General features: G+C 34.3%; 1 protein-coding gene across 2 annotated transcripts; it reads right to left on the minus strand.

Annotated features, from left to right (window-relative positions):
- Position 1: 1 nt before the first annotated feature.
- Positions 2–27,545, minus strand: LOC126971237 (uncharacterized). Of its 2 annotated transcripts, none has more exons than XM_050817434.1 (3): positions 26,890–27,545; positions 5,827–5,995; positions 2–3,598 (listed from the first exon to the last, which is right to left on the minus strand). In XM_050817434.1, the coding sequence occupies exons 1-3, from the start codon at positions 27,433–27,435 to the stop codon at positions 3,282–3,284; spliced, it is 1,032 nt and encodes a 343-aa protein (XP_050673391.1). In that variant the 5' UTR covers positions 27,436–27,545; the 3' UTR covers positions 2–3,281. The 2 variants fall into 2 exon arrangements, with proteins under 2 accessions (XP_050673391.1, XP_050673390.1); XM_050817433.1 differs by lacking the exon at positions 26,890–27,545 and adding an exon at positions 16,652–17,259.
- Between the last annotated feature and the right edge of the window lie 441 nt (positions 27,546–27,986).

Below are 27,986 nucleotides of genomic sequence, written 5' to 3' on the forward strand. Positions count from 1 at the left end.
CAAAATATGAATATAATTTTATATATTTAAACAATGATAAAAACACTATCATAAAAAAATATTAATAGTATTCTTAAATACTATTAATATTAACGTCGTGTAATGTTATCACGAGCTAAGCCGTTAAATATACAATTATAACTTATAGATAAATTATAATATGAAATGCATTGGAAATAACTTAAATTTATAATAATAAGTTGTTTTATTTTATTAAAACTGTAAATTAAATCAAACGTCGTTTGCGAAACTGGAACACAAAAATGAATTTTTAATCATTTCAATTTGATTTAATAATAAAATCATAACTAAGGAAAGCTAAATGTATAATTTTTTATTTATTTATTTGTATGTATATTAATAATAGAAGTAAAATAAATTATTAACAATTTCAATTTGCTTTAATCGTAAAATCATAAGTAAGGAAAGATAAATGTTTAAAGAATAGAAGTATATATTTTTTCCCGGTCCTATGGCGACAAGCATTTTCTTAAACCTTTTTTATTTTTCCATTGTATAAGTTCTCTCTCAAATTATCATTACTTGTCGAACGAGTATTGACAACAAAAATAAATCCAAAGTAAACTATTTGAAAAAACTAATGCCTTTAAGGCCTTTTATCAGTAAATCTGCCAAAAAATTATAAGATGTTTAAAATACTGATATTGATAGTATAGTTAAATATCTTAGTATAAAACTTCATATATTTATGAGGTTTTGGACGGAATAATTATTATACGTGAACCTATATAGTATCTTTTTTTGCAGCAAAATATATATAATAGTACATCCTGTTTTTAACATTCGCTATATTCGTAACTATACAAGATATTATATTGTCAGTCGCAGCTTTTTAGCTTCACAAAGTTCATTATTTTTGGGGTAATAAGAAATTTAGAGAAATTATCTTGAAATTCTTATTTTTTAACTTAATGTGCTGCTTTACATCAAAAATAATAATTATTATTCATGTTAAATTATTAAATAACAGATCTTTTTAAATACATAATAAATATACAATAAGATATCCTTATATCATAAAAATTAATCGATTGATATTTCGATAATACTTTCATCAATTTTCGTCCATAATCACACCAATTCTCACATTATTACCATCATATTCAAAACCGGTATTTTATAAAATAAATAATAAAATAAGAACAGCGAACAATTTTGACAAAACTATCAATTTCCTGATGATGTAATTGAGTAAGTAATTATACCATGACGTTGGCAGAACCGTCAGTCATAGTATTCTGAGACCACTGACCTCATATGTTTGACAGCAAATCCAATCCAGAGAAGTAATTTTGACGTATAATACAAATAGCTGCGAAGGAACAATATTTTGAAGTATTTTTGCATTTTGAATTAATTTCGTTCGCTTTCCGTACTATTTATATTCAAGAATCAACGTAATAATTTACACATTTTTTTTTGTAAATTGTTTCTCACCATCTATCGATGTTTGCTGAGGTTGTCATCACTAATTTTAGCAGACTCTCGCTACATGGCCAACAGCGCCAAAATGGCGTATATCAAACAGGCACAAAAGCACTGTGACAGCCGCTAGTCCGGTGGTATATAGTAGAGGTCAGTGGCTGAGACGTAGGTGACGCAGCACAGCACAGTTCAGTTTTTCCAGGGTAGGGCAGGAGTGTCAGACATAGGCCACGAGCGTATGCTGCGACACAGCAAGAACACTTTTGCGTTGTATAAAGAATAAACATATTCTAGTTGTAGAGTATAATGTGTACATTGAATGAGGTGTTAAAATAAAATAACGAAAAAAGCTTTTACAGTACGCGACACTTTTATAAAAATTATTTAAATACACTTAGGGTCAAGTTCTTTGTAAGCTGAGGCGGTGGCAAGAAGATGCTTGTTGGTTTTTTTTTTATTCAACATACATAATATGAAAAACGTTTAATTTCTCGGAAATAATTAATTACTCATTATAACTCTTAAAATATATTATTTGAATAATTTGGATGATTATAATCATACAAATAAGATTCACAACACACTAATTCAATGACCTGGCCAGTTATAAAAATGAAAATGAATTATTGTCGAATAACTATTTTAAATCCATTTATCTTTCTACATCATTCCGTTTGTCATTATAAATTCTGGCTTAATTATTCACCATTACTTACAAACGAATTAACGTTGTTGTGTTGAAAAATTTTATGAATAATGAACGCTGTTATGAATCAAATGCTATCTATCAAATATCAAACTAAATAAGATTAGGTTTTTACATTCATCAAGGAATATTTCAAAGACGAACGGAGCTAATAGCAATAAAGTGTCCAATACGAAGACTTATACAGAATCTTGTTTTCCAAATGATCTGTAATTGCAACAAAATCAGAATTAGCGGGAAAAATCTGCGCAGAAATATGTGTCTCAGCGTGCGTAACTCTTAGTACGTACATAATATATTATAAAATCTGCTCTGCCCTGTGCTGCGTGGCCCTGGGTCGTCAGTATACACTTAGCCTTATTTATGCAAAAAAAACTTCACGCGAGTTTAGTCCTATTGAATCTTCTTATAAGTTCCCTATTTGCCTAATGAACTTTTTACTTAAGTAACTAATTAGAATGAATAGTAATTAGTGGCTGTTGTTCTTAAATAATTAAAACTTCATTATTCAAATGGTATTACTATATATCTACTAAAGATATCTTATATGACAAAGAAGTATCAATGTATAAACAAATTTTGTCGACAATTATTACCTATAGATTTTTAAGCCATTTTTTTGCTACTATTGAAGACTCTAGTAATAATAAAACTACTTAAAAAACGCAAAGCTATCATAATAGCTTGCTCTTCCAAATGTTTGGTTTCACGTTGATACAAAAATTGACGATGGTGTCACGGACTAGTAAAAAAAAGAAAGACTCCGCGCCGTGACATTAGCAAGTGAAGCACCTTTATGCTAGTGTGTGTGCGGTTACGGGGTATACTAGTTACACAATTTTTTCTCCCTTAAATAATCATATATCCACAAATTCTTTATAATATTGTTTTTACACTTTTTCACAACGCACGACGGCATTTTTAAAATATTTTATTGAGACGCAAACTGATCTGTCACAGACGATGACAATTCTTATGATGGCCGCCTATCGGCCTGTTGTAGTGTAAGTGTGTGCATGGGCCTATGTATTTACACGTTAATCGGCTTGTTTTGGTGCTACACTGTTATGTAAGCCTACACGGAGTCCTAATTTTTATACTAGTCCGTGGTTGGTGTAATAAAAATATTTTAATTAAGACTTATATAGGACAAAATTATTGACAGCAACGATAGAACACTAACTACATTCCTCGCAGCATTATTTCCACAAACCATTCTTCTAGAAGCTACAGAGAGTTTCTTGTTCTGTAACATAGAATGTACTGAGTCAATTTCCCAGCGTGCCATTTGACCTGGTTCGCGGGAGAACAGCACGGAATACAGTTGAGCTGGAGAGGAGACAGTGGCTTCCTGGCAGAAGTTGAGGACAAGGTGGTCGTTGACTGCCTTCAGCACTTGTACTGTGCCAGTGAACTGCTTGTAAGATGGTCTTACTGTGAGCGTACCTAGAAACAGTTATAATTTTATAAGAACTAAATATAGATTCAGAATACTAATAGGTACTAACTAGCCTCATATAATTTATACGTCTAGATGGAGTCTCTTGCTACTAGACAACCGATGAAAACAAGCCAGGTTTATTACTTTAGTGTGCGTGATAAGCTACGACTTGAATGTGAATTGTATGTCACTGTGTATTATTGTGCGGGCATTGCTCAAAATAGAGGTTAACTATCAACCTCGACGTTTTCACAGCTGACACATTCTATCTAGACGTATTATAAATGATCTGAACTATTAGCGTATAGACGATCTGACAGCCCAAAAATGCGTGACCAATTCTGATTTGTCAATTCGTGAGTTAGATATGACGGCCCCTATAGCCCAGTGGTCAGTGAACCTACCTACTGAGCTAGAGACGGGACGGGTTCGAATCCCGGTAAGTGCAAACATTTATATGATGAAAATGAATGTTTGTTTCCGAGTCATGGATGTTTATATATATTTATGTAAGAACATTGTATATTAAATATATCGTTGTCTTGCACCCATAATACAGGCTATGCCTAGTTTCGGGCAAGATATTTTGTGTTTGTCAATATTCTCATTATCAATATTAGATAGTTTAATTTTCAAAATACTAAGTAGGTTATTCCAAGCGTGGCTGACTGTTTACGACTTGTGAATAAAAAACGGTTACTGTAACATGTCGCTTTCCTTTTCTATCTTGCTATATAGTAATTTTTCCTTAACGTTACACGTTTATATAAATTAAATAATTTTTTTATATTCGCTACAGAACGAATTCTCCATAATAACAACTACTTTTTAGTACGGTTTTTTTAGATAATTTATTGGAGTAGGAATTTATTTTGCGGAAATCCATAATTATTCAAATGTTATGAGCCTTCTTGAGTGTAAATTCCGCCTTCGTCTTCAAACAATTTGACATGAGACTCGTGCCAGAATTTGGCGAGTCAACATCTCCTGAGGATGCCTCGTATAGAAGCGAAACACGTGTTGGATTGATTAAAGACGAATCTTAGCGAAATTTACATTCAAGAAGGCTCACAGCAATTCAATTTTTTTTTCTTATTCAAGTTTAATATTTTAGTCTCCAACCCGCATTAAAGTTACTTCAAATTTAAATTCAAATATTTTTATTCAAAATAGGATATGACATCACTTATTGAAAGTCAAAAAAACTACCACCCATTCCAAAATGAATGCCTCAGGTGTGAGAAGAACGGGCGCAACAAACTCAGCGGGTCACTAATAGTTAAGGCTCCAATTCTCCTTCAATCGAGTTTCGACATTTGTTTTCATCCTGAAGTTATAATAATATCTACTGTACTAGCTGACCCAGCAAACGTTGTATTGCCGATATTAAAATCGCGATACAAAAGTAACTGTTGATCGTAGATGGGTGAAAATTGGAAGTTGTATGTATTTTTAATGCTGACTCATAATCAAACAAATTTAAAAAAAAATCGCGTGGACCACCCTTAACATTTATGGCGATGAAAAATATATGTTGTCCGATTCTCAGACCTACCCAATATGCACTCAATATTTCATGAGAATCGGTCAAGCCGTTTCGGAGGAGTTCAATATTTAACACCATGACACGAGAATTTTATATATTAGAAGATCTACAGTATTATCATCGCTATCTTGAAACTTTTAGGTATATCGTCATAGTCCGAAATCTTACACTTTGCTCAGACTTTACTTACGTAAAACTTAGCTGAGTGTAAACTTATCATAATCTTTGATTACGTTTTTACAGTCATTTTACAGCTGAAATTATACTGAGGTTAACCTTAGACAACCGAATACAAAAGTTAAGTTCGCGTTTTATCCTTAGAGGAAAGTTGAACTGTGTTTTTTTAATGAAAATAAGGGACGCCCTGCCCATTACAATGCAGTGCCACTCAGGATTCATGAAAACCCCAAAACTTCTGAGCGGCACTACTTTAAGATGTTAAGTCTCATTTGGCCAGTAATTTCACTAGCTACGGCGCCCTTCTGACCGAAACACAGTAATGCTTACACATTACTGATTCAAGGCAGAAATAGGCGCCGTTGTGGTGTTCCATAATCTAGACGGCATCCTGTGCACAGGAGCCTCCCACTGGTAATTGTAATGTAAATGTAATTCCTTTAGATAGAGAACCACATAAAGGGCGAGCTAATAAATATAAATAAAATAAATCTGAATAAAAATGTGTACCATTTTGTACGTCGAAGGCTTGCCAGTAACCGGCGGAATCGTTGCGGAAGTACAACGCATATTCAATGGTTTGTCCGGCTTCATCCCACAGCAAGCGGAGATGACGGTACTCCTGGCGAAACTTGGCACTGATTGCCTGGACATGGTATAACTGGTTCTCCGTAGACGGCTGAAAACAGAAAAATATTCATATTAAAAAGACATGATTAACACCGTACATAGAGCCTCCTGCTGCTAGACAACCGATGAAAACAGGCCACGTTTATTACTTTAGTATGCGTGACAAGCTACGACTTACACTCTCGATTTGTATGTCACTTTGTGTTAGTTTGCATGCATTGCTCAAAATAGAGGTTAACTGTCAACCTCATCTTAGGTTAACATTTAATTGTGAAAGTGTACAATTATATACCTACCTACATTCTAATTGCTTTTATTTTTAGGATATTTTTTACTTGCTTGTAGCCTCCTAAATAGTGTGTTCATCATGTATCATGACTAATATTTTTAACTTATCGTTAAGAAAAATTAAAATTTTCGAAAATTCGGAAAGTTATTGGTTTACCCCGTTTTTCGAAAATCTAGTTTTCATCAGATCTCGACGTTTTAAGGTCCTAGGAAGCTTCCCTGACTATTCTCGCGATGGTGTGCGTACGTCTGTATGTATGTGTGTGTGTATGGATGTTTGTAAACCTCTTATAACTTTTGAACGGCTCGACCGATTTCATCGCGGTTGGTTCCATTCGAAAGGGCGTGACCAAACTTAGATTGAATACAATTTGGATCGAATCGGACCGGCAGATTTGAAGGAATCTCAAAAATACTACGAATTTTTTTTCATATGCCGTGTTTTTCGAATAACTTTTAAACTACGCTATCAATGGATTCCAAAAACCAAAAACATACATATTCCATAAACTAACATAACCAGCTCTTAGCATCAAAAAACCACGTCGATCGCCATCAAGCCGGTTCATTCGTTCGTGAGTCATCGCAACGCAAGAAAACTAAAAAAAGTGCTGTCGGAAATACTTCAAAATTCCGAGTTTGATCAATTCAGAAGTTTGAAAAGCTCAAAGATTCTGAGGCTCAAAAAACTGCGTCAAACGCCGCCAAGCGTGAAAATCGGCTTATTCATTGAAAAGAAATGGCCGTTTAAAAATTCAAAAAATAGTTATTTATTCAGTTTTTACCAGACTTTTGAGCTCGAAGAGCTCAAATCGTCATAAGTACAATTAGAACCGTTTAGGTATAGAATTAGCAGGATGCAAGGATGGCCTTTAGGGTCAACCATTTTTATTATGGAAAATATGGTTACAGATCACAACTTCCAAGACTAGAAGACTTTATTTTTACGAGCTTACTCATACACTAAAATAATTTATAAGTGAGGTCTGTAGAATACGTTTCTCGTCGTACATGAGTGTAACTCATTATGTAGGTTACACAATTTGACCTTACATGAGTCAGTGATACGTAAATGAGAGGTCCTCGGGTCATCTCCGTCACCTACAAAGTGACCATAACCTTTGCACCAATTAGCTGATCCTACCGTTATTTTTTTCAATTAACAATAGTTACTCATCACTCTACATAATAATAGTTGTTTATTTTACCAGTGGGAGGCTCCTTTGCACAGGATGCCGGCTAGTTTATGGGTACCACAACGGCGCCTATTTCTGCCGTGAAGCAGAAATGTGTAAGCATAATTGTGTTTCGGACTGAAGGGCGCCGTAGCTAGTGAAATTGCTGAGCAAATGAGACTTGACATCTTATGTCTCAAGGTGACGAGCGCAATAATTGTAGTGCCGCTCAGAAGTTTTGGGGTTTTCAAGAATCCTGAGTGGTAATGCACTGCATTTTAATGGGCAGGACGTATCAATTAACATCAGCAGAACTTCCTGCTCGTCTTTTCCCTTATTTTCATAAAAAATATAACCATTTATGTGGTTAAATACAAAATTCATTTATTGCACTATCGTTCACAATAATTACAATACATATTACATAAAAAAATTAACACTCCAGAACTATTACAATTATTTTACATAAATAAGTTTATCTCTCAGAAAAATCAAATTTAATTCATAATTTCAACGACTGTCTTACGAATTTTCGATCACAGGTCACGTGTCCTGACGCGAGTTTAACATTTTATACCCATCTCAAGAATAGTGCTAAACGCCGCTAAAGAAATTTTCACTTCAAACACAATACGATACAATGAGAAGAACAGCTTACCTAAAATAAAATCCTGATAAAATTTTAATCCACATTCATTGTTTAAAGCAGATTAAAAGTTTATCGGAGAGGATGTGACTGCAATGCCGGATAATGCGAATTGTAATGGCGTCTGATACAAGCGGGGATTCCCCGTTGAACCCCAGTGAATTAGCCCACTTTACTGACTAACAATATTATTTATATTTAGTTTATAATATATATTTAGTATAATAGACCACGGTCGATAATTTTTGGAACCAAAAAAATAATAGTAGGATGAAACCCATTGGACATGGAAGAGAATATAACCAAAATGAAAATAAACTACGTTTTAAAAGCCGAATTCAAAAACTGAAAAGTATCAAATGACTAAAAATTTAATTTAATACACGTCTTATGCAAACCTTTACCTTTAATATTAATAAAATCCTAATTTATTTTATATGTGCTACCTATTGAAAGGTTTTAAGTCAGTGCCATACAGTGCAGTGCCATACAGTAATTTTTTTTTTCGCGAATACACTGTGTGTATATCCCAAATACGTCCGAATACACTGTAATTTATTTCAATTGAAATATTTATTTTTTCACCTTATTTCGATTCAATATCTAAAAAGAACCCTTATATTCAATCGAAAATTCACCCGTCAAAATGTCAGTATTTTTCAAAAAGTTGCTGTTCTTTTTGTTTGTTGAAATCTCTACTTTCCGATAATATAAAAAAATATACATTAAAATTGTAAATGTTCGGAAAATTTAAGCCCATCAAAAGGCATTTCATAGAGAATTCATGCCTGTTATTTCGTTGCAGCAAAAAACGGATTAAATTAATCAAATCTATTTTTAATTTTCTCTCTCTCATCTTGTATGGATTATATATACATATAAATAAAATTGGAGTATCTGTTTGTAATATTGAAATAGCCGTTTTTCACTACATGTATATGAATATAATATATACGGTATATACATAATTTTTTTTTTGTCTCTCTGTCTGTTTGTTCCGGATAATCTTTGAGATGGCTGTACCGATTTTGACGCGACTTTTACTGGCAGGTAGCTGATGTAATAAGAAGTAACTAATGCTACTTAGGGTTTATATATTTAATTAGAAAAAATCTTTTATTTTAGAAAAATAAAGTAATGTTGCAATGTCCAAGAAACGGTCTAACTCTAAAAATAATTTATATGGCAAAACAATGTTTGGCGTGTCAGCTAGTTAACAAATAATCCTTGCCTTATAAAACTATACCTCTGTTTACATAACGTTGAACTCTCGTAAATATCTCTATGTGTATGTATAAAGCGCAAAACGAATCCGGAATATTCCAGTTAACAGTAGTCACAGTTCCAATAGTTAATTGATGAGCTATTTTCTTATTGACACACACATAAGAGTCACAGAACATAACAATAGCCGCCTTCAGGCTATTAAATAATAAGTTTAAATGTACAATATTACTTTGTAAACGTATTTTTCGATGAAAAAAAAGCCCGCTGAGTTTGTTGCACCCGTTCTTCTCAGGTCTGAGGCATTCACTTTGGAATGGGTGGTAGTTTTTGATTTTTGAATAAGTGATGTCACATCCTATTTTGAATAAAAAATTTAAATTTGAATATGAATTTGAATTAGTCTTTGTAAAGTCTCGTAAAGGGGGCGTCCATAAATTACGTGAGGTGTTTTTTTGAGTTTTCTGTCCCTCCCTCCCCCCCTGGTTAGAGGTCGTGAGAGTTTATTCAACCCCCTCCCCTATCCCCCAATCTCACGCGAGATTTTTCAAAATGTGGGTTTCTTACATAAACGCGTTGGATTGTTATTGTAGAGATGTATAACATCGAAGTATGAACGAAATTATTTTCTTTCGAACGAATTAGTGAATGATCTTAATCGTATTAAGATTACGCTTAAGCATGTACAATCTGAATTAAATGGACATTAATAAAAAAAAATGTGTGATATTTGCCGAGACCCCCCCCCCCCTCTCTCCAACATAAGATTAGATGAGATTTGACTCGACCCCCTCCCCTCCTTAAACATCTCACGTAATTTATGGACGCACCCAAAGGTTCTTCTGAATAATAACTGTCAAGCTAGAAGCGTAATTGAGTTTTTTTTTTGGTAAATATTTTACGTAGTGTAGTTGTCAAGGAACTTTCTACCACGGACAAATATTTAAATGTGGAATTACTTTTCGTACGCGGTGTTTAAGCCGACGTGATAGCCCATATTTACCTTCCTCTAAAAGCGAAGCCACTCAAAGAGATCCTCTTGAAGCCGGTGACCTAATTCCTCTGGTGTTGCAAGAGATTATCCGGGACAAGGGGAATTCATTTATATATATATAGAGATATTTTAGGCCAGGAGCGGACATCCCAGATCTCTCTATATAAGTTCATAAATCAAGTATATAAATCACAATCAGGTGAATGATTTCGGAAAGCATAGGGAACAAATTGATTTTTATTTACATACAGCTTTTGGGCCAGGAACCGTCCGCGTCGCGGGCGTCCCCACTGGAACGCATAGGGAACAATCATTCAAAACGTTGATTACTATTTATATAGAACTAGCTATAACCCTGCGTGTTGCTACGCCACTAACTAGAAAGAAAGATATTAAATAAATATTCATTTTATTGATTTAATTCATTAAAAAAAAACTCAGAAACCTTCGTGGGCTCATGCACAACACTTTGCTGAAGATCATCACATGATCAAATGCATAGTTTACGATTCTATTAAAGGACATACCTAGAGACAAACATTCATTTTTATATATGAAGATGATTCGATAATGTTAGCATCATTACTAACAACGCTTAATCTATATATTAATAAGTAAAGCGAAAATTTAATACCCTTTTTTTTAAATTCCGCAAACGGATTTAACGCAGTCAAAGTTAGTATGGAGAAGAAGTGCATAAAGCTCAAAGCTTTAGTTTGTAGTGAAGTGCTTAAATAAAATGCCTTATAAATATGTACATTAAATTAATTAGAATAAACATTACATACATCACTGCTTGAATTAATTATAGAGGTATCGGTCTTTGACAGACATTTTTTAAATTAATTGAATTATGGTCAAATTTTGACCTCTGGGCAACAGTTTATAATCAGTAAAACTTTAAACTAATGACCGGTATGCAAGCTGCCATTTTTTAAATAGTTAAGCTTGTGGGCAATTTAATTCTAAATGAAAATTACATTCTTGCAACACCAAAGAATACACATGAACATTTACGACATTTAAGCCTAAAGCCATAAAACTGTATTTGAAGGGGTTCAAGCAAAGTAATAAAGCAGCTATTCATATGCACGTAGATATAGCAATAATATTAATCGATATGAGATAGCTATGAATCTAAAATCTTAACACTCAAAGCTTAAAAATACCCGTATAGTTAAATAAAAGTATATATCAATTATTATATAATATATTAATTATAAAACAATATTCTAGCATTATTTTTTCGACATTTTAACTAAATACTGATTGTAACCTACTCGTATAAAGTAGCTATATTATATAAATATATATATTAATAATTTACAATAACCGTTTACAAGAAAAGGTCCCTTTATCATTAAAAAAAATATAGATTAGTAATCTAATTTAATAAGTAGTGATGTAACCGGCGTCAGTTAATCCTCTATTTTTTTTCTCTAAGTCCATTTTTTTGAGCAATGCACGCACACTAACACAAACTGGCACACAAATCACGAGTGTAAGACGTAGCATGTCACGCACACTAAAGTAATAAATCAGGTCTATTTTTATCGGTTGTCTAGTATCAAGAAACTGTATCTAGACGTATAAATGATCTATGTTAATATCAATAAAAGTTCGAACCAGTTAAACATACCCCGAACGTAGACCGAGGAAAATCATCAACTTCCCAAATAGTGATCTTCGGGCAACTTTTATACGTCGTAATTCCTTCCTTCTTTAAATGCATGTACAATTCAACCACCCCCCATTTCCCCAGCACCGTACGTACATCTAAATCATCGTATTTATGTTCGACAGCGCACAACACTGGCGTACTCTCCGTAGAATTTGCTGTGTTTGTGATCTCTTCACCAAAACAAACGGTAATGATGTACATAAAACATGTAACTCTCAATATACACCAACCTTGAAGCCCCATTATTATTGTGTGTATATTTTTAACTCGTATACATATCACGGTATAAGCGCTGTTATTCCTTTTAATCGGCGCGAATTCACAAAATATCGCACGTTTAAAAGATCGAAGCGAACTGACAGCCGAGAAGCGATGCGCGCGCGTTCCTGACTCATTCCTTTTGATCATTTGATGTTATCTAATTTAACCCCGGACCTTTTACGCCTAGAAGTCCCACGGATCTTGCTTAATAATTTATCGGTATGAGTATATCTATAATTTAATTAACAGGTGATCGTTTTATTTGGTTAATTCGTCAATAAGAATACAATTACAAGCAGTAATGTGGGCAAATGAGACTTAACATCTTATGTCTCAAGGTGACGAGCGCAATTGTAGTGCCGCTCAGAATTTTTGGGGTTTTTCAAGAATCCCGAGCTGCACCTGCATTGTAATGGGTAGGGCGTATCAATTACCATCAGCTGAACGTCCTACTCATCTCGTCCCTTATTTTCATAAAAAAATGGCGATATATTTGAAATGTTATAGCTCTACTTCCACACTACGAGTTCGTTAATATGTTTAGGATAATTTATATGGCATAAATGGTGTTTCGTTTCATATAGATGTGATAAATCGAGCGCAGTTGTACTATGGTGAATTTAAAATGTTTTAAATCACTCAATTTGTTTTTCGATTCGATATACAATGACGTAAATGTAATAATAATCCAGTGTGGAGCTCGCTCGACATAAGAAATTAAGAGTCAAATTCAGATTTTTTTTTTCAACATGTATAAAATACTGTAAATATAAAAATCCCGCTTCAGTGTTGGCATCTTATTTTGAATTTTTTATCATATTACTATCTGACATGACAGACGTTGTTCTGTAGATAATAAAAAAAGTAATCTTTATAGAAATTTGCCAATAAGATTCCAAAACATCAAGAAATATTTCGTATAAAATGCTCCCTGTTGTAATAATGAAATTGTTTCACAGCGAAACTGTCAAACCGTGCGTAACTAAATTCTCTCATAGAAAATATCCATACAAATAAATATTGAAAATAAAATAATTATGGGTCCCAAATCAAAATAAAAACTATCCTATCTCTCAAGTTGGACAAAACTGCACTGGATGAAGTAATCCCCATTAAAATCCGTTCATTAGTTTAGGAGTCCATCGCGGACAAACAACGTGTCACATAATTTATATATATTAAGATGTACTGCATACGACTATAATATTATAGTATGTTATATATATTATTATATATTATAGTAGTTAACACAAAATATACACGTTAATAATATTATTAACGTGTATATTTTGTGTTAACTAGAATTTATCTCCACGATCGAGTCTTCAATGGAGATCATTATTAGGACATTGTTATGTCGTTGTGAGACCATTCGCAAGTTGCATACCTACTGCACTACTCGTAATGTCCCAACCCAATATTTTGCAAATAAAGTTTGTGCTGTTGACCAAACGACTGAAGTAAAACTTCTTTATCTCCATCTATATGTTTGTATGTATATAAATATTAACTTTCTACAAATGATTAAATTAACTATGGGTTTTATTAGATAAATTAATATTTTTGAATAGATTTTTATTTTTATTCCTTATTTTCATTATTTTTGAGACTACTGTCTGGGATACATATAACGGAACGATTGCATTAATGGTAATACTATCAGAAAATTCAGAACAAAAGAATTCATCCCCTATTGTTCAGAAATTATAGGAATTAAACAAAAAAGCGGATATCTCCATTTTAAAGCATTTTTTCGTTATTGTGGTTAACGTTGGTCATTTTTGTCCATTTGAAATGTGCTACCATAACTCTTGTCATATACCATATCTTTAATGACAATATAAAATAGTAATACAATTGCCCCAATTGTTTTTTAAGAAATAACACTTTTTGCGGAAGTATAAATCAACATTTTCAAAATATCACGAGTTTGACAGAGCCTACTGAAAACAAATGTGCTAGAATGCCTTGGCAAGTATTATCAAAAGTTAGCGCTGTTAATCAGAATTCCGAAATAGTATATCAATTGTTGGGTTAATACTAAAAAAAATCAGTAAAAAATAAAAAACTTGAGGTAATCAGATCGTATGCGTATCTAGTTTACTTATATATATGTATGGATATATACATGTTGATTTATTTATAATCGCTTATAAAGTGCTCACAGAATACCTTTATAGATTTATGGTGTATGTGGATGACGTAGCTACTGTACTCAATAACTTTTGTATTAATTTACATTTCCTTTTTTGACTTACTCGTGTAAGACATTGACTATTTGACGTTTGAGTGTGTTTGTTGCATCATTTTACATTTTACATATTATATTGTAATTGAAATGATCTGTAAATCTTGATATAAAAGAGTGGCAATGAGTTTCTTGCTACTCCTTCTCAGTAGCTCAACCCTTTACGAAGTAGCGGTAGATTCAATAAAAAAAATATTTTATTCACATTCATAAGTGTCATTTCCTTGACCTACGTCAATAAACTGATTTTGATTTGATTTGATTGAGCCAAAAAGTTTTGATTCGCACACACTCTTTGGTGGTCCTTAATGTTACGGCAGAATGAGAGAGATGGATTGTGGTGATAGTGAAGGGCACCACCATCTAACTCGGTCATTCTTTGGCAATATTGCCAAGAGTGAGCAAGAGAGAGTGGACCTTTCACTTTTGGAGGGCCGATTTCCGCAACAAGGGATCGCAGCACGAGGAAGAAGTACTGCAATAGGTCGTAGAGCTGTTTTTGTTTAATGCCAATAATTTCTAAAGAACTTGGGATGGATTTTTCTTCTGATTTTTGTGATGATGTTTGCCATCTGTCCTATGTTGCCGTTTCTGCTTTACGTTGAACTTTGGAACATACATAAATATACAGGATATTTATATATATTTCATGCCGTTCGCCTCGCCCCATTACACTTTTCGTAACGCTCTCGTCACGCATTCACCAGCATAAGTAACTTACTTCTTTACACACGCTCGACTTGGGAAGTAATCCCCAACTTTCACTTCAAAAAACTCTATAATAGATATATAAATATTAGTAATATATTTGTTATACAAATGCTTGATTTGATGTTAAAAAACCAACATCTCTCATTCATGCTATGATTATCTTTATCTTACCTTCGACATAACAGAGAATCACATGACAAGAAGAAATAATTTTAAACTTGGACAGTAAAGATAGAAGTTACATTATTATGTTCATCACATCACAAAATTTGAGCAAACAGTTCCGTCAATTACTCACAGATGTCACTATCAGACGGACGTCAGATCTGAAATAATGCCCTTTCAAAAAAAATTCAAATCGGAGGTGTTGAAGAAACAAACACGATTTGATAATCTTTTTATGAAATTAGTTGAAAGCATGGGTTCCCTCTATTTACTTTCTCTTTTCAAACTGTATAATGTCTAATTAATATTAGTGTTAGTCATGGACCAGTGGGAGGCTCCTTTGCACATGATGCCGGCTAGGTAATGGCTATCACAACGGCGCCTATTGCTGCCGTGATGCAGTAATGTGTAAACATTACTGTGTTTCGGTCTGAAGGGCGCCGTAGCTAGTGAAATTACTGGGCAAATGAGATTAAGTCTCATCTTATGTCTCAAGGTGACGAGCGCAACTGTTGTGCCTCTCAGAATTTTAGGGTTTTTCAAGAGTCCTGAGCGGCACTACATTGTAATGGGCAGTGCGTATCAATTTCCATTAGCTGAACGTCATGCGAGTCTCATCCCTTTTTTAATTTTTTTTTCATTGGACAAATCAAAAACATTCGGCCAAATATTTTGAGTATTATACCACTAGTAAACGCACACATTGGCAAATCAGAATTGGTCACGCACTTAGATCATTCATACATCTAGATTGATTGTGAAAACGTCGAAAAAAATTGAAGATGACAGTTAACCTCTTGCAATGCACGGACGCTATCACAATGTGACATACAAATCTCGAGTGTAAGACGTAGCTTATCACGTAAATTAAAATGATAAATCTTTTATTTTTTAAGGAAAATAAGGGGAAGAGAAGAGATGAGCGTGACGTTCATCTGATGGTAACTGATACGCCCTGGTCATTACCATCCAGTGCCACCCAAGGTTCTTGAAAAACCTGCGCTCGTCACCTTGAGACATAAGATGTCAAATTTCATTTGCCCAGTAATTTCACTAGCTACAGCGCCCTTCAGACCGAAACACAATAATGCTCACACATTACTGCATCACTGCAGAGATAGGCGCCGTTGTGGTATCCATAATCTAGCCGGCATCCTGTGCAAAGGAGCCTCCCACTGGTACCTGGCCTGTTTTCATCTGTTGTCTAGTAGCAAAAGGCTGTATCTTAACGTATAAATAATCTCACGCATTACCGTGCTGTCAGGTACTGTGTACGCTAGTATTTTCTACATCTATGGCTTAAATTACTCACCCTATCGTTTGGCTCCGATATATGAATAACAATACAAGATCTTGCATAATCAACTCTAGAGTCACCGGCCAAATGTTGAATAAATTCCACTCCATACCACATCCCTGTCAAACTTTCAATCCATATTCCATTCTGCGGAGTTCTGTTCACACAATAATCATTATTGAACTGCATAAACGGTCTTTCATACGGACTTACTGGTCCATAGTTCTGTTCCATGTATCCATTTGATTGATAGTTGCCATCATAGCCAGCATCGTATCTAGGCGTTGTATAACCCGGCTGAAAGAAAGCGTTCCCTGACCCGGGCGAAGTGTAAACATTCGGACTGCCCGTGGAACGACCTAGGTTATAATTTGGGTACCTGGTCACTTCCGGAAAAGACGCAATATCGCTGCCATAGTTGGACTTGTAAGGGAATTGGTTTTGGTTGTACAGGTTCGCAATGGTCGTGTAACTTGGATACCGAGTCGTTTCACCGTACCGTTGATAACTTGCACAATTCACACCGCTAATTATAAATCCAATCGTAAATAAAATATACATTTTTCGGCCAGTTTGTATATCGCGTGACAGTTCAATGCAGGCTACAATACGGGACTGGTACAGCTACTGTGAGATGGGAAATAAACTAATTAAGAATAATTGTCCCGCATGAACCTTAAGACCAACAACTTGGTACGGCGATTAGGTAACAGCGCACTGGCTGTCTGTCGTTTTCTTCTAATTAACGTTTGTCATACACACGTACTTAATGTAGTTATCTAGGTCAATAAGACACCTAATACACAAAATAGGGATATACATGTATAAACTTTTTTTTTATGAAAATAAGGGACGTGACGAGCAGTACGTTTCAGCAGATGGTAATTAATACGCCCATTTCAATGCTGCTTGCTCAGGATTCTTGAAAAACCCCAAAAATTCTGAGCACTACAATTGCGCTCGTCACCTTCAGACATGTTAAGCCTCATTTGCCTAGTATTTCACACAGGAATGCTTACACATCACGGCAGAAATAGGCGCCGTTGTGGTACCCATGATCTAGACGACATCCTGTACAAAGGAATCATCGAAATCGGTTGGCGCGATATTGAGTTATTCATAAATTTGTCGCGCACATACTTACAGTAAATTTAAGACTTTTATTGTTTTCACACGGAAAGCGCCAGTTTCCAATAAAAAAATAATTATCAAAATCGGTTCACCCTGTCCAAAATTCTGAGGTAACAAACACAAAAAAAAATACCGATGAATTGAGAACCTCTACCTTTTTTAGAGTCGGTTAAAAATAAATAATATAATGATATTTAAATAAACGTTTAACCTATTTAACTAATATATACGGTGTTATAATATTTTCATTGTTTGTATTAAATACCTTCTTAATATTTTTTTACCTACCGCGTTTTAATACGACCGCTTGATGACATACATACAAAATTTAGGAGCTAGAGTACAGTAAAGATGCTAATGAAAGATGACACAGAGAGTAATTAATCAAATTAGAACAATTTTCTTATTAAATTTGTCAGCCTGAACTTTGAGCCCACCTCCGGTCTGTTCCTCAGGTCACTCGGGCATATCCTTTCTAAATTATAAACACTGGCTGTTGACTGTTGAACTATTAGACGATACTTATAATTAAATGGTTCATTACTGCAGTATCCTGCCGGAAATATTGTTCGTTCGCTATTCTGTACTCAATTTACTTCAATGAAAATTATTTTTTAAGTATGACTTCTGACATATTTCTATTCGCTCCACTAATGTAATGTGTTAAAGACATAAACAAAGAGTTATTACCGTAACAATGATTATAAACTCACTAACATTTTCTACAATAAACTACATATTTAAATGAAATCTATATATCTGTGGTGGGATTAGGACCGATATGTTAACGATAAAGCTGTAAGCTAAAGTAGGTAAACAATAATAAAACAAAAAAGGCAAATTAAAGCAGACTAATGAAAAAAATTGTAAATCGGATTTGCTCACTTTTTTAATGACAATAAGGGAACATGAAGAAGATTCATACCAAATTTCAAGTCTTAAGGTCTAATGGCTGCAGAGATATCGTGATGAGTGGATGTGATGAGTGGAGTATACATGGAAATCTCTATAAATAGATATTGTGACAAAGCTGCATATTTACAAGCACACGCACACATAGCGCCGCGCGTCAAGATAACTTGAAGTATTTGTAATGGGCAAAATGTACCTACCATCTACTATCATGTAAACCAAAGTCACTGACATAGTCCAAATGATTGCGAAACTGTAGTGGCAATGGGCAGGGCACATGGTTTGACAGACAGATGGCCGATGCGGCAGAAAAGTCCTCAAATGACGACCACGTACCGGAAGACGCAGTGTTGGTAGGCCCCCAACAAGATGGACCGACGATCTGGTCAAGATCGCCTGAATACGTTGGATAAGGTCAGTGCAAGACCGGCCGTCGTAGAGAAATTTGGGGGAGGCCTTTTTCCAGCTGTGGACGGCTTCCGGCTAAAGATGATGATGATGATGATAACGAAACGCCTTGCTCTTCATAATGATGGGACTGGAATACGTCCAGCTATATTTTTATCAATATTTGTTAATTACACTTGTATAAAATCAATGTTCTTATAAGCATTAATGTATTACAAGAGACTTGACAAACCTGAGTCAACTCTGAGTCCTACAGACAAACTGTCCAAACAGTTTTGCGGGACTATGTTAATTTAAGATTCTTTCTGTAAATGATTAATAGTATAAAGAAATACCCTCCAATACAACTTTCATGTCATAGCCGTATGGCTATATGCGACAGATTTACTAGTTTTGACAATCTGCAAAGTGATTTCCTCTTCTCTTTTCTGTAACGACTGGTGGATCTTGTTACCGGGAGGTCTGCTTGATGTGTTTTTTATTATTATTACTTCCTTTAAAGTTAAAGCTATTTTAAATTTTATTTTATGAAATGCTCACATAATGCCTCTATTTATTTACGGTATATGTGGATTGATGCATCTGCTATACTCAATAACTCTTGTGTTAATAAGTATTAATTAAATTTTTTTTCTTTTTTTACTTACTCGTGTAAGCCTTTCAGTTTTTGACATTTGAGTATTTTTGTTGCGTCACTTTGCATATATTGTAATTGAAATGATTTGTAAAACAATTAAAATGTAAATCTTGATTTAAAAGAGTGGCAATGAGTTTCTTGCTACTTCTTCTCATTAGCTCAATCATTTCAACTCAACTCTTTACGAAGTAGCGGTAAATTCAATAAGAAACAATATTTTTATTATTTTTGACATTCATAAGTGTCATTTCCGTGAAGTACATGAATAAATTGTTTTTGAATTTTAATTTGAATTTGACTGTCCCGAGATATGTAGTTATTGAAGTGGAAACTTCTTCAGAAATAAAAATCATGGAAATCGCGTCATCATCACCGACCGCTTTCCATTTACTAAGTATAAGACCATTCGCAAGTTGCATACCTACTGCACTACTCGTAATGTCCCAACTCAAAATTTTGCAAATAAAGTTTGTGCTGTTGACCAAACGACTGAAGTAAAACTTCTTTATCTCCATCTATATGTTTGTATGTATATAAATATTAACTTTCTACAAATGATTAAATTAACTATGGGTTTTATTAGATAAATTAATATTTTTGAATAGATTTTTATTTTTATTCCTTATTTTCATTATTTTTGAGACTACTGTCTGGGATACATATAACGGAACGATTGCATTAATGGTAATACTATCAGAAAATTCAGAACAAAAGAATTCATCCCCTATTGTTCAGAAATTATAGGAATTAAACAAAAAAGCGGATATCTCCATTTTAAAGCATTTTTTCGTTATTGTGGTTAACGTTGGTCATTTTTGTCCATTTGAAATGTGCTACCATAACTCTTGTCATATACCATATCTTTAATGACAATATAAAATAGTAATACAATTGCCCCAATTGTTTTTAAGATAAAACCTTTTTGCGGAAGTATAAATCAACATTTTCAAAATATCACGAGTTTGACAGAGCCTACTGAAAACAAATGTGCTAGAATGCCTTGGCAAGTACCATCAAAAGTTGGCGCTGTTAATCAGAATTCCGAAATAGTACATCACTTGTTGGGTTAATACTAAAAAAAATCAGTAAAAAATAAAAAACTTGAGGTAATCAGATCGTATGCGTATCTAGTTTACTTATATATATGTATGGATATATACATGTTGATTTATTTATAATCGCTTATAAAGTGCTCACAGAATACCTTTATAGATTTATGGTGTATGTGGATGACGTAGCTACTGTACTCAATAACTTTTGTATTAATTTACATTTCCTTTTTTGACTTACTCGTGTATATTGTAATTGAAATGATTTGTAAAACAATTAAAATGTAAATCTTGATTTAAAAGAGTGGCAATGAGTTTCTTGCTACTTCTTCTCATTAGCTCAATCATTTCAACTCAACTCTTTACGAAGTAGCGGTAAATTCAATAAGAAACAATATTTTTATTATTTTTGACATTCATAAGTGTCATTTCCGTGAAGTACATGAATAAATTGTTTTTGAATTTTAATTTGAATTTGACTGTCCCGAGATATGTAGTTATTGAAGTGGAAACTTCTTCAGAAATAAAAATCATGGAAATCGCGTCATCATCACCGACCGCTTTCCATTTACTAAGTATATCCTGTGTATGCATTATGTACCTACATAGATATACCTTCGTGCGTTATAACTATATGTTATATACCTTCGAATTAAAATTGTTCGTTTCTTACTGTAGCTACCATAAGCCTATTGTATCAGTTTTATAAATGGGGATATGCTGCTGGCATTGATGATGTTGAAAGAATTATTGAAATAATGAATGATAGTTAATTTTTGTGGAGTGTTAAACATTTTTTAAAATTGTAAAATAATTGTAATAATTCTAAAAAGTTTTTTTTTCGTAAACTAATTGAAATAATTGTGAAGTGTTAGCTTTTTTAGTACTTTCTACTGTTAAATAAGACATATGATGCGATTTTGTATAAGTGTTTACGATCAAGGATTAAAGTTTAAATTGGTTAGTAACATTTTTTTTGTGGAATAGGAGGATAAACGAGCGAAGTTACGGTTACGGTCACTGAGTGTTAAGTGATCACCGTCGCCCACAACATCTTGCTACACCAGAGGAATCACAGGAGCGTTGCCGGCCTACTAGGAAGGTTAACGTTCTTTTTTTTTGAAGAAGAAGAAAAGGTCCCTTTATCATTAAAAAAAATATAGATTAGTAATCTAATTTAATAAGTAGTGATGTAAATGTAAGAATCTAATTGGTTGGCCTATATTTAAATAAACAAAAAAAAGTTTCATGCCCCACTCGCTACAAAAGCGTTTCCGGCGTCAGTTAATCCTCTATTTTTTTTTCTCTAAGTCCATTTTTTTGAGCAATGCACGCACACTAACACAAACTGGCACACAAATCACGAGTGTAAGACGTAGCATGTCACGCACACTAAAGTAATAAATCAGGTCTATTTTTATCGGTTGTCTAGTATCAAGAAACTCTATCTAGACGTATAAATGATCTATGTTAATATTAATAAAAGTTCGAACCAGTTAAACATACCCCGAACGTAGACCGAGGAAAATCATCGACTTCCCAAATAGTGATCTTCGGACAACTTTTATACGTCGTAATTCCTTCCTTCTTTAAATGCATGTACAATTCAACCACCCCCCATTTCCCCAGCACCGTACGTACATCTAAATCATCGTATTTATGTTCGACAGCGCACAACACTGGCGTACTCTCCGTAGAATTTGCTGTGTTTGTGATCTCTTCACCAAAACAAACGGTAATGATGTACATAAAACATGTAACTCTCAATATACACCAACCTTGAAGCCCCATTATTATTGCGTGTATATTTTTAACTCGTATACATATCACGGTATAAGCGTTGTTATTCCTTTTAATCGGCGCGAATTCACAAAATATCGCACGTTTAAAAGATCGAAGCGAACTGACAGCCGAGAAGCGATGCGCGCGCGTTCCTGACTCATTCCTTTTGATCATTTGATGTTATCTAATTTAACCCCGGACCTTTTACGCCTAGAAGTCCCACGGATCTTGCTTAATAATTTATCGGTATGAGTATATCTATAATTTAATTAACAGGTGATCGTTTTATTTGGTTAATTCATCAATAAGAATACAATTACAAGCAGTAATGTGGGCAAATGAGACTTAACATCTTATGTCTCAAGGTGACGAGCGCAATTGTAGTGCCGCTCAGAATTTTTGGGGTTTTTCAAGAATCCCGAGGTGCACCTGCATTGTAATGGGTAGGGCGTATCAATTACCATCAGCTGAACGTCCTACTCATCTCGTCCCTTATTTTCATAAAAAAATGGCGATATATTTGAAATGTTATAGCTCTACTTCCACACTACGAGTTCGTTAATATGTTTAGGATAATTTATACGGCATAAATGGTGTTTCGTTTCATATAGATGTGATAAATCGAGCGCAGTTGTACTATGGTGAATTTAAAATGTTTTAAATCACTCAATTTGTTTTTCGATTCGATATACAATGACGTAAATGTAATAATAATCCAGTGTGGAGCTCGCTCGACATAAGAAATTAAGAGTCAAATTCAGATTTTTTTTTTCAACATGTATAAAATACTGTAAATATAAAAATCCCGCTTCAGTGTTGGCATCTTATTTTGAATTTTTTATCATATTACTAGCTGACATGACAGACGTTGTTCTGTAGATAATAAAAAAAGTAATCTTTATAGAAATTTGCCAATAAGATTCCAAAACATCAAGAAATATTTCGTATAAAATGCTCCCTGTTGTAATAATGAAATTGTTTCACAGCGAAACTGTCAAACCGTGCGTAACTAAATTCTCTCATAGAAAATATCCATACAAATAAATATTGAAAATAAAATAATTATGGGTCCCAAATCAAAATAAAAACTATCCTATCTCTCAAGTTGGACAAAACTGCACTGGATGAAGTAATCCCCATTAAAATCCGTTCATTAGTTTAGGAGTCCATCGCGGACAAACAACGTGTCACATAATTTATATATATTAAGATGTACTGCATACGACTATAATATTATTAACGTGTATATTTTGTGTTAACTAGAATTTATCTCCACGATCGAGTCTTCAATGGAGATCATTATTAGGACATTGTTATGTCGTTGTGAGACCATTCGCAAGTTGCATACCTACTGCACTACTCGTAATGTCCCAACTCAAAATTTTGCAAATAAAGTTTGTGCTGTTGACCAAACGACTGAAGTAAAACTTCTTTATCTCCATCTATATGTTTGTATGTATATAAATATTAACTTTCTACAAATGATTAAATTAACTATGGGTTTTATTAGATAAATTAATATTTTTGAATAGATTTTTATTTTTATTCCTTATTTTCATTATTTTTGAGACTACTGTCTGGGATACATATAACGGAACGATTGCATTAATGGTAATACTATCAGAAAATTCAGAACAAAAGAATTCATCCCCTATTGTTCAGAAATTATAGGAATTAAACAAAAAAGCGGATATCTCCATTTTAAAGCATTTTTTCGTTATTGTGGTTAACGTTGGTCATTTTTGTCCATTTGAAATGTGCTACCATAACTCTTGTCATATACCATATCTTTAATGACAATATAAAATAGTAATACAATTGCCCCAATTGTTTTTAAGATAAAACCTTTTTGCGGAAGTATAAATCAACATTTTCAAAATATCACGAGTTTGACAGAGCCTACTGAAAACAAATGTGCTAGAATGCCTTGGCAAGTACCATCAAAAGTTGGCGCTGTTAATCAGAATTCCGAAATAGTACATCACTTGTTGGGTTAATACTAAAAAAAATCAGTAAAAAATAAAAAACTTGAGGTAATCAGATCGTATGCGTATCTAGTTTACTTATATATATGTATGGATATATACATGTTGATTTATTTATAATCGCTTATAAAGTGCTCACAGAATACCTTTATAGATTTATGGTGTATGTGGATGACGTAGCTACTGTACTCAATAACTTTTGTATTAATTTACATTTCCTTTTTTGACTTACTCGTGTAAGACATTGACTATTTGACGTTTGAGTGTGTTTGTTGCATCATTTTACATATTATATTGTAATTGAAATGATCTGTAAATCTTGATATAAAAGAGTGGCAATGAGTTTCTTGCTACTCCTTCTCAGTAGCTCAACCCTTTACGAAGTAGCGGTAGATTCAATAAAAAAAATATTTTATTCACATTCATAAGTGTCATTTCCTTGACCTACGTCAATAAACTGATTTTGATTTGATTTGATTGAGCCAAAAAGTTTTGATTCGCACACACTCTTTGGTGGTCCTTAATGTTACCATCTAACTCGGTCATTCTTTGGCAATATTGCCAAGAATGACCGAGCAAGAGAGAGTGGATCTTTCACTTTTGGAGGGCCGATTCCCGCAACAAGGGATCGCAGCACGAGGAAGAAGTACTGCAATAGGTCGTAGAGCTGTTTTTGTTTAATGCCAATAATTTCTAAAGAACTTGGGATGGATTTTTCTTCTGATTTTTGTGATGATGTTTGCCGTCTGTCCTATGGTGCCGTTTCTGCTTTACGTTGAACTTTGGAACATACATAAATATACAGGATATTTATATATATTTCATGCCGTTCGCCTCGCCCCATTACACTTTTCGTAACGCTCTCGTCACGCATTCACCAGCATAAGTAACTTACTTCTTTACACACGCTCGACTTGGGAAGTAATCCCCAACTTTCACTTCAAAAAACTCTATAATAGATATATAAATATTAGTAATATATTTGTTATACAAATGCTTGATTTGATGTTAAAAAACCAACATCTCTCATTCATGCTATGATTATCTTTATCTTACCTTCGACATAACAGAGAATCACATGACAAGAAGAAATAATTTTAAACTTGGACAGTAAAGATAGAAGTTACATTATTATGTTCATCACATCACAAAATTTGAGCAAACAGTTCCGTCAATTACTCACAGATGTCACTATCAGACGGACGTCAGATCTGAAATAATGCCCTTTCAAAAAAAATTCAAATCGGAGGTGTTGAAGAAACAAACACGATTTGATAATCTTTTTATGAAATTAGTTGAAAGCATGGGTTCCCTCTATTTACTTTCTCTTTTCAAACTGTATAATGTCTAATTAATATTAGTGTTAGTCATGGACCAGTGGGAGGCTCCTTTGCACATGATGCCGGCTAGGTAATGGCTATCACAACGGCGCCTATTGCTGCCGTGAAGCAGTAATGTGTAAACATTACTGTGTTTCGGTCTGAAGAGCGCCGTAGCTAGTGAAATTACTGGGCAAATGAGATTAAGTCTCATCTTATGTCTCAAGGTGACGAGCGCAACTGTTGTGCCTCTCAGAATTTTAGGGTTTTTCAAGAGTCCTGAGTAATGGGCAGTGCGTATCAATTTCCATTAGCTGAACGTCATGCGAGTCTCATCCCTTTTTTAATTTTTTTTTCATTGGACAAATCAAAAACATTCGGCCAAGTATTTTGAGTATTATACCACTAGTAAACGCACACATTGGCAAATCAGAATTGGTCACGCACTTAGATCATTCATACATCTAGATTGATTGTGAAAACGTCGAAAAAAATTGAAGATGACAGTTAACCTCTTGCAATGCACGGACGCTATCACAATGTGACATACAAATCTCGAGTGTAAGACGTAGCTTATCACGTAAATTAAAATGATAAATCTTTTATTTTTAAAGGAAAATAAGGGCAAGAGAAGAGATGAGCGTGACGTTCATCTGATGGTAACTGATACGCCCTGGTCATTACCATCCAGTGCCACCCAAGATTCTTGAAATACCTGCGCTCGTCACCTTGAGACATGAGATGTCAAATTTCATTTGCCCAGTAATTTCACTAGCTACGGTGCCCTTCAGACCGAAACACAATAATGCTCACACATTACTGCATCACTGCAGAGATAGGCGCCGTTGTGGTACCCATAATCTAGCCGGCATCCTGTGCAAAGGAGCCTCCCACTGGTACCTGGCCTGTTTTCATCTGTTGTCTAGTAGCAAAAGGCTGTATCTTAACGTATAAATAATCTCACGCATTACCGTGCTGTCAGGTACTGTGTACGCTAGTATTTTCTACATCTATGGCTTAAATTACTCACCCTATCGTTTGGCTCCGATATATGAATAACAATACAAGATCTTGCATAATCAACTCTAGAGTCACCGGCCAAATGTTGAATAAATTCCACTCCATACCACATCCCTGTCAAACTTTCAATCCATATTCCATTCTGCGGAGTTCTGTTCACACAATAATCATTATTGAACTGCATAAACGGTCTTTCATACGGACTTACTGGTCCATAGTTCTGGTCCATGTATCCATTTGATTGATAGTTACCATCATAGCCAGCATCGTATCTAGGCGTTGTATAACCCGGCTGAAAGAAAGCGTTCCCTGACCCGGGCGAAGTGTAAACATTCGGACTGCCCGTGGAACGACCTAGGTTATAATTTGGGTACCTGGTCACTTCCGGAAAAGACGCAATATCGCTGCCATAGTTGGACTTGTAAGGGAATTGGTTTTGGTTGTACAGGTTCGCAATGGTCGTGTAACTTGGATACCGAGTCGTTTCACCGTACCGTTGATAACTTGCACAATTCACACCGCTAATTATAAATCCAATCGTAAATAAAATATACATTTTTCGGCCAGTTTGTATATCGCGTGACAGTTCAATGCAGGCTACAATACGGGACTGGTACAGCTACTGTGAGATGGGAAATAAACTAATTAAGAATAATTGTCCCGCATGAACTTTAAGACCAACAACTTGGTACGGCGATTAGGTAACAGCGCACTGGCTGTCTGTCGTTTTCTTCTAATTAACGTTTGTCATACACACGTACTTAATGTAGTTATCTAGGTCAATAAGACACCTAATACACAAAATAGTATAGTAAAAACATGTATAAACTTTTTTTTTATGAAAATAAGGGACGTGACGAGCAGTACGTTTCAGCAGATGGTAATTAATACGCCCATTTCAATGCTGCTTGCTCAGGATTCTTGAAAAACCCCAAAAATTCTGAGCACTACAATTGCGCTCGTCACCTTCAGACATAAGATGTTAAGCCTCATTTGCCTAGTATTTCACACAGGAATGCTTACACATCACGGCAGAAATAGGCGCCGTTGTGGTACCCATGATCTAGACGACATCCTGTACAAAGGAATCATCGAAATCGGTTGGCG

The sequence above is a fragment of the Leptidea sinapis genome, chromosome 23 (genome assembly GCF_905404315.1).
Source record: "Leptidea sinapis chromosome 23, ilLepSina1.1, whole genome shotgun sequence".
NCBI lineage: Eukaryota > Metazoa > Arthropoda > Insecta > Lepidoptera > Pieridae > Leptidea > Leptidea sinapis.

Excerpts from the sequence above, each read along its gene's own strand:
- LOC126971237 (XM_050817434.1), bottom strand. The coding sequence starts at position 27,435 with ATGTATATTTTATTTACGATTGGATTTATAATTAGCGGTGTGAATTGT. Across the intron at positions 5,996-26,889 it reads TATCGGAGCCAAACGATAGG|CCGTCTACGGAGAACCAGTT; the intron begins GTGAGTAATTTA and ends TTCTGTTTTCAG. Across the intron at positions 3,599-5,826 it reads AGCCTTCGACGTACAAAATG|GTACGCTCACAGTAAGACCA; the intron begins GTACACATTTTT and ends AACTGTTTCTAG.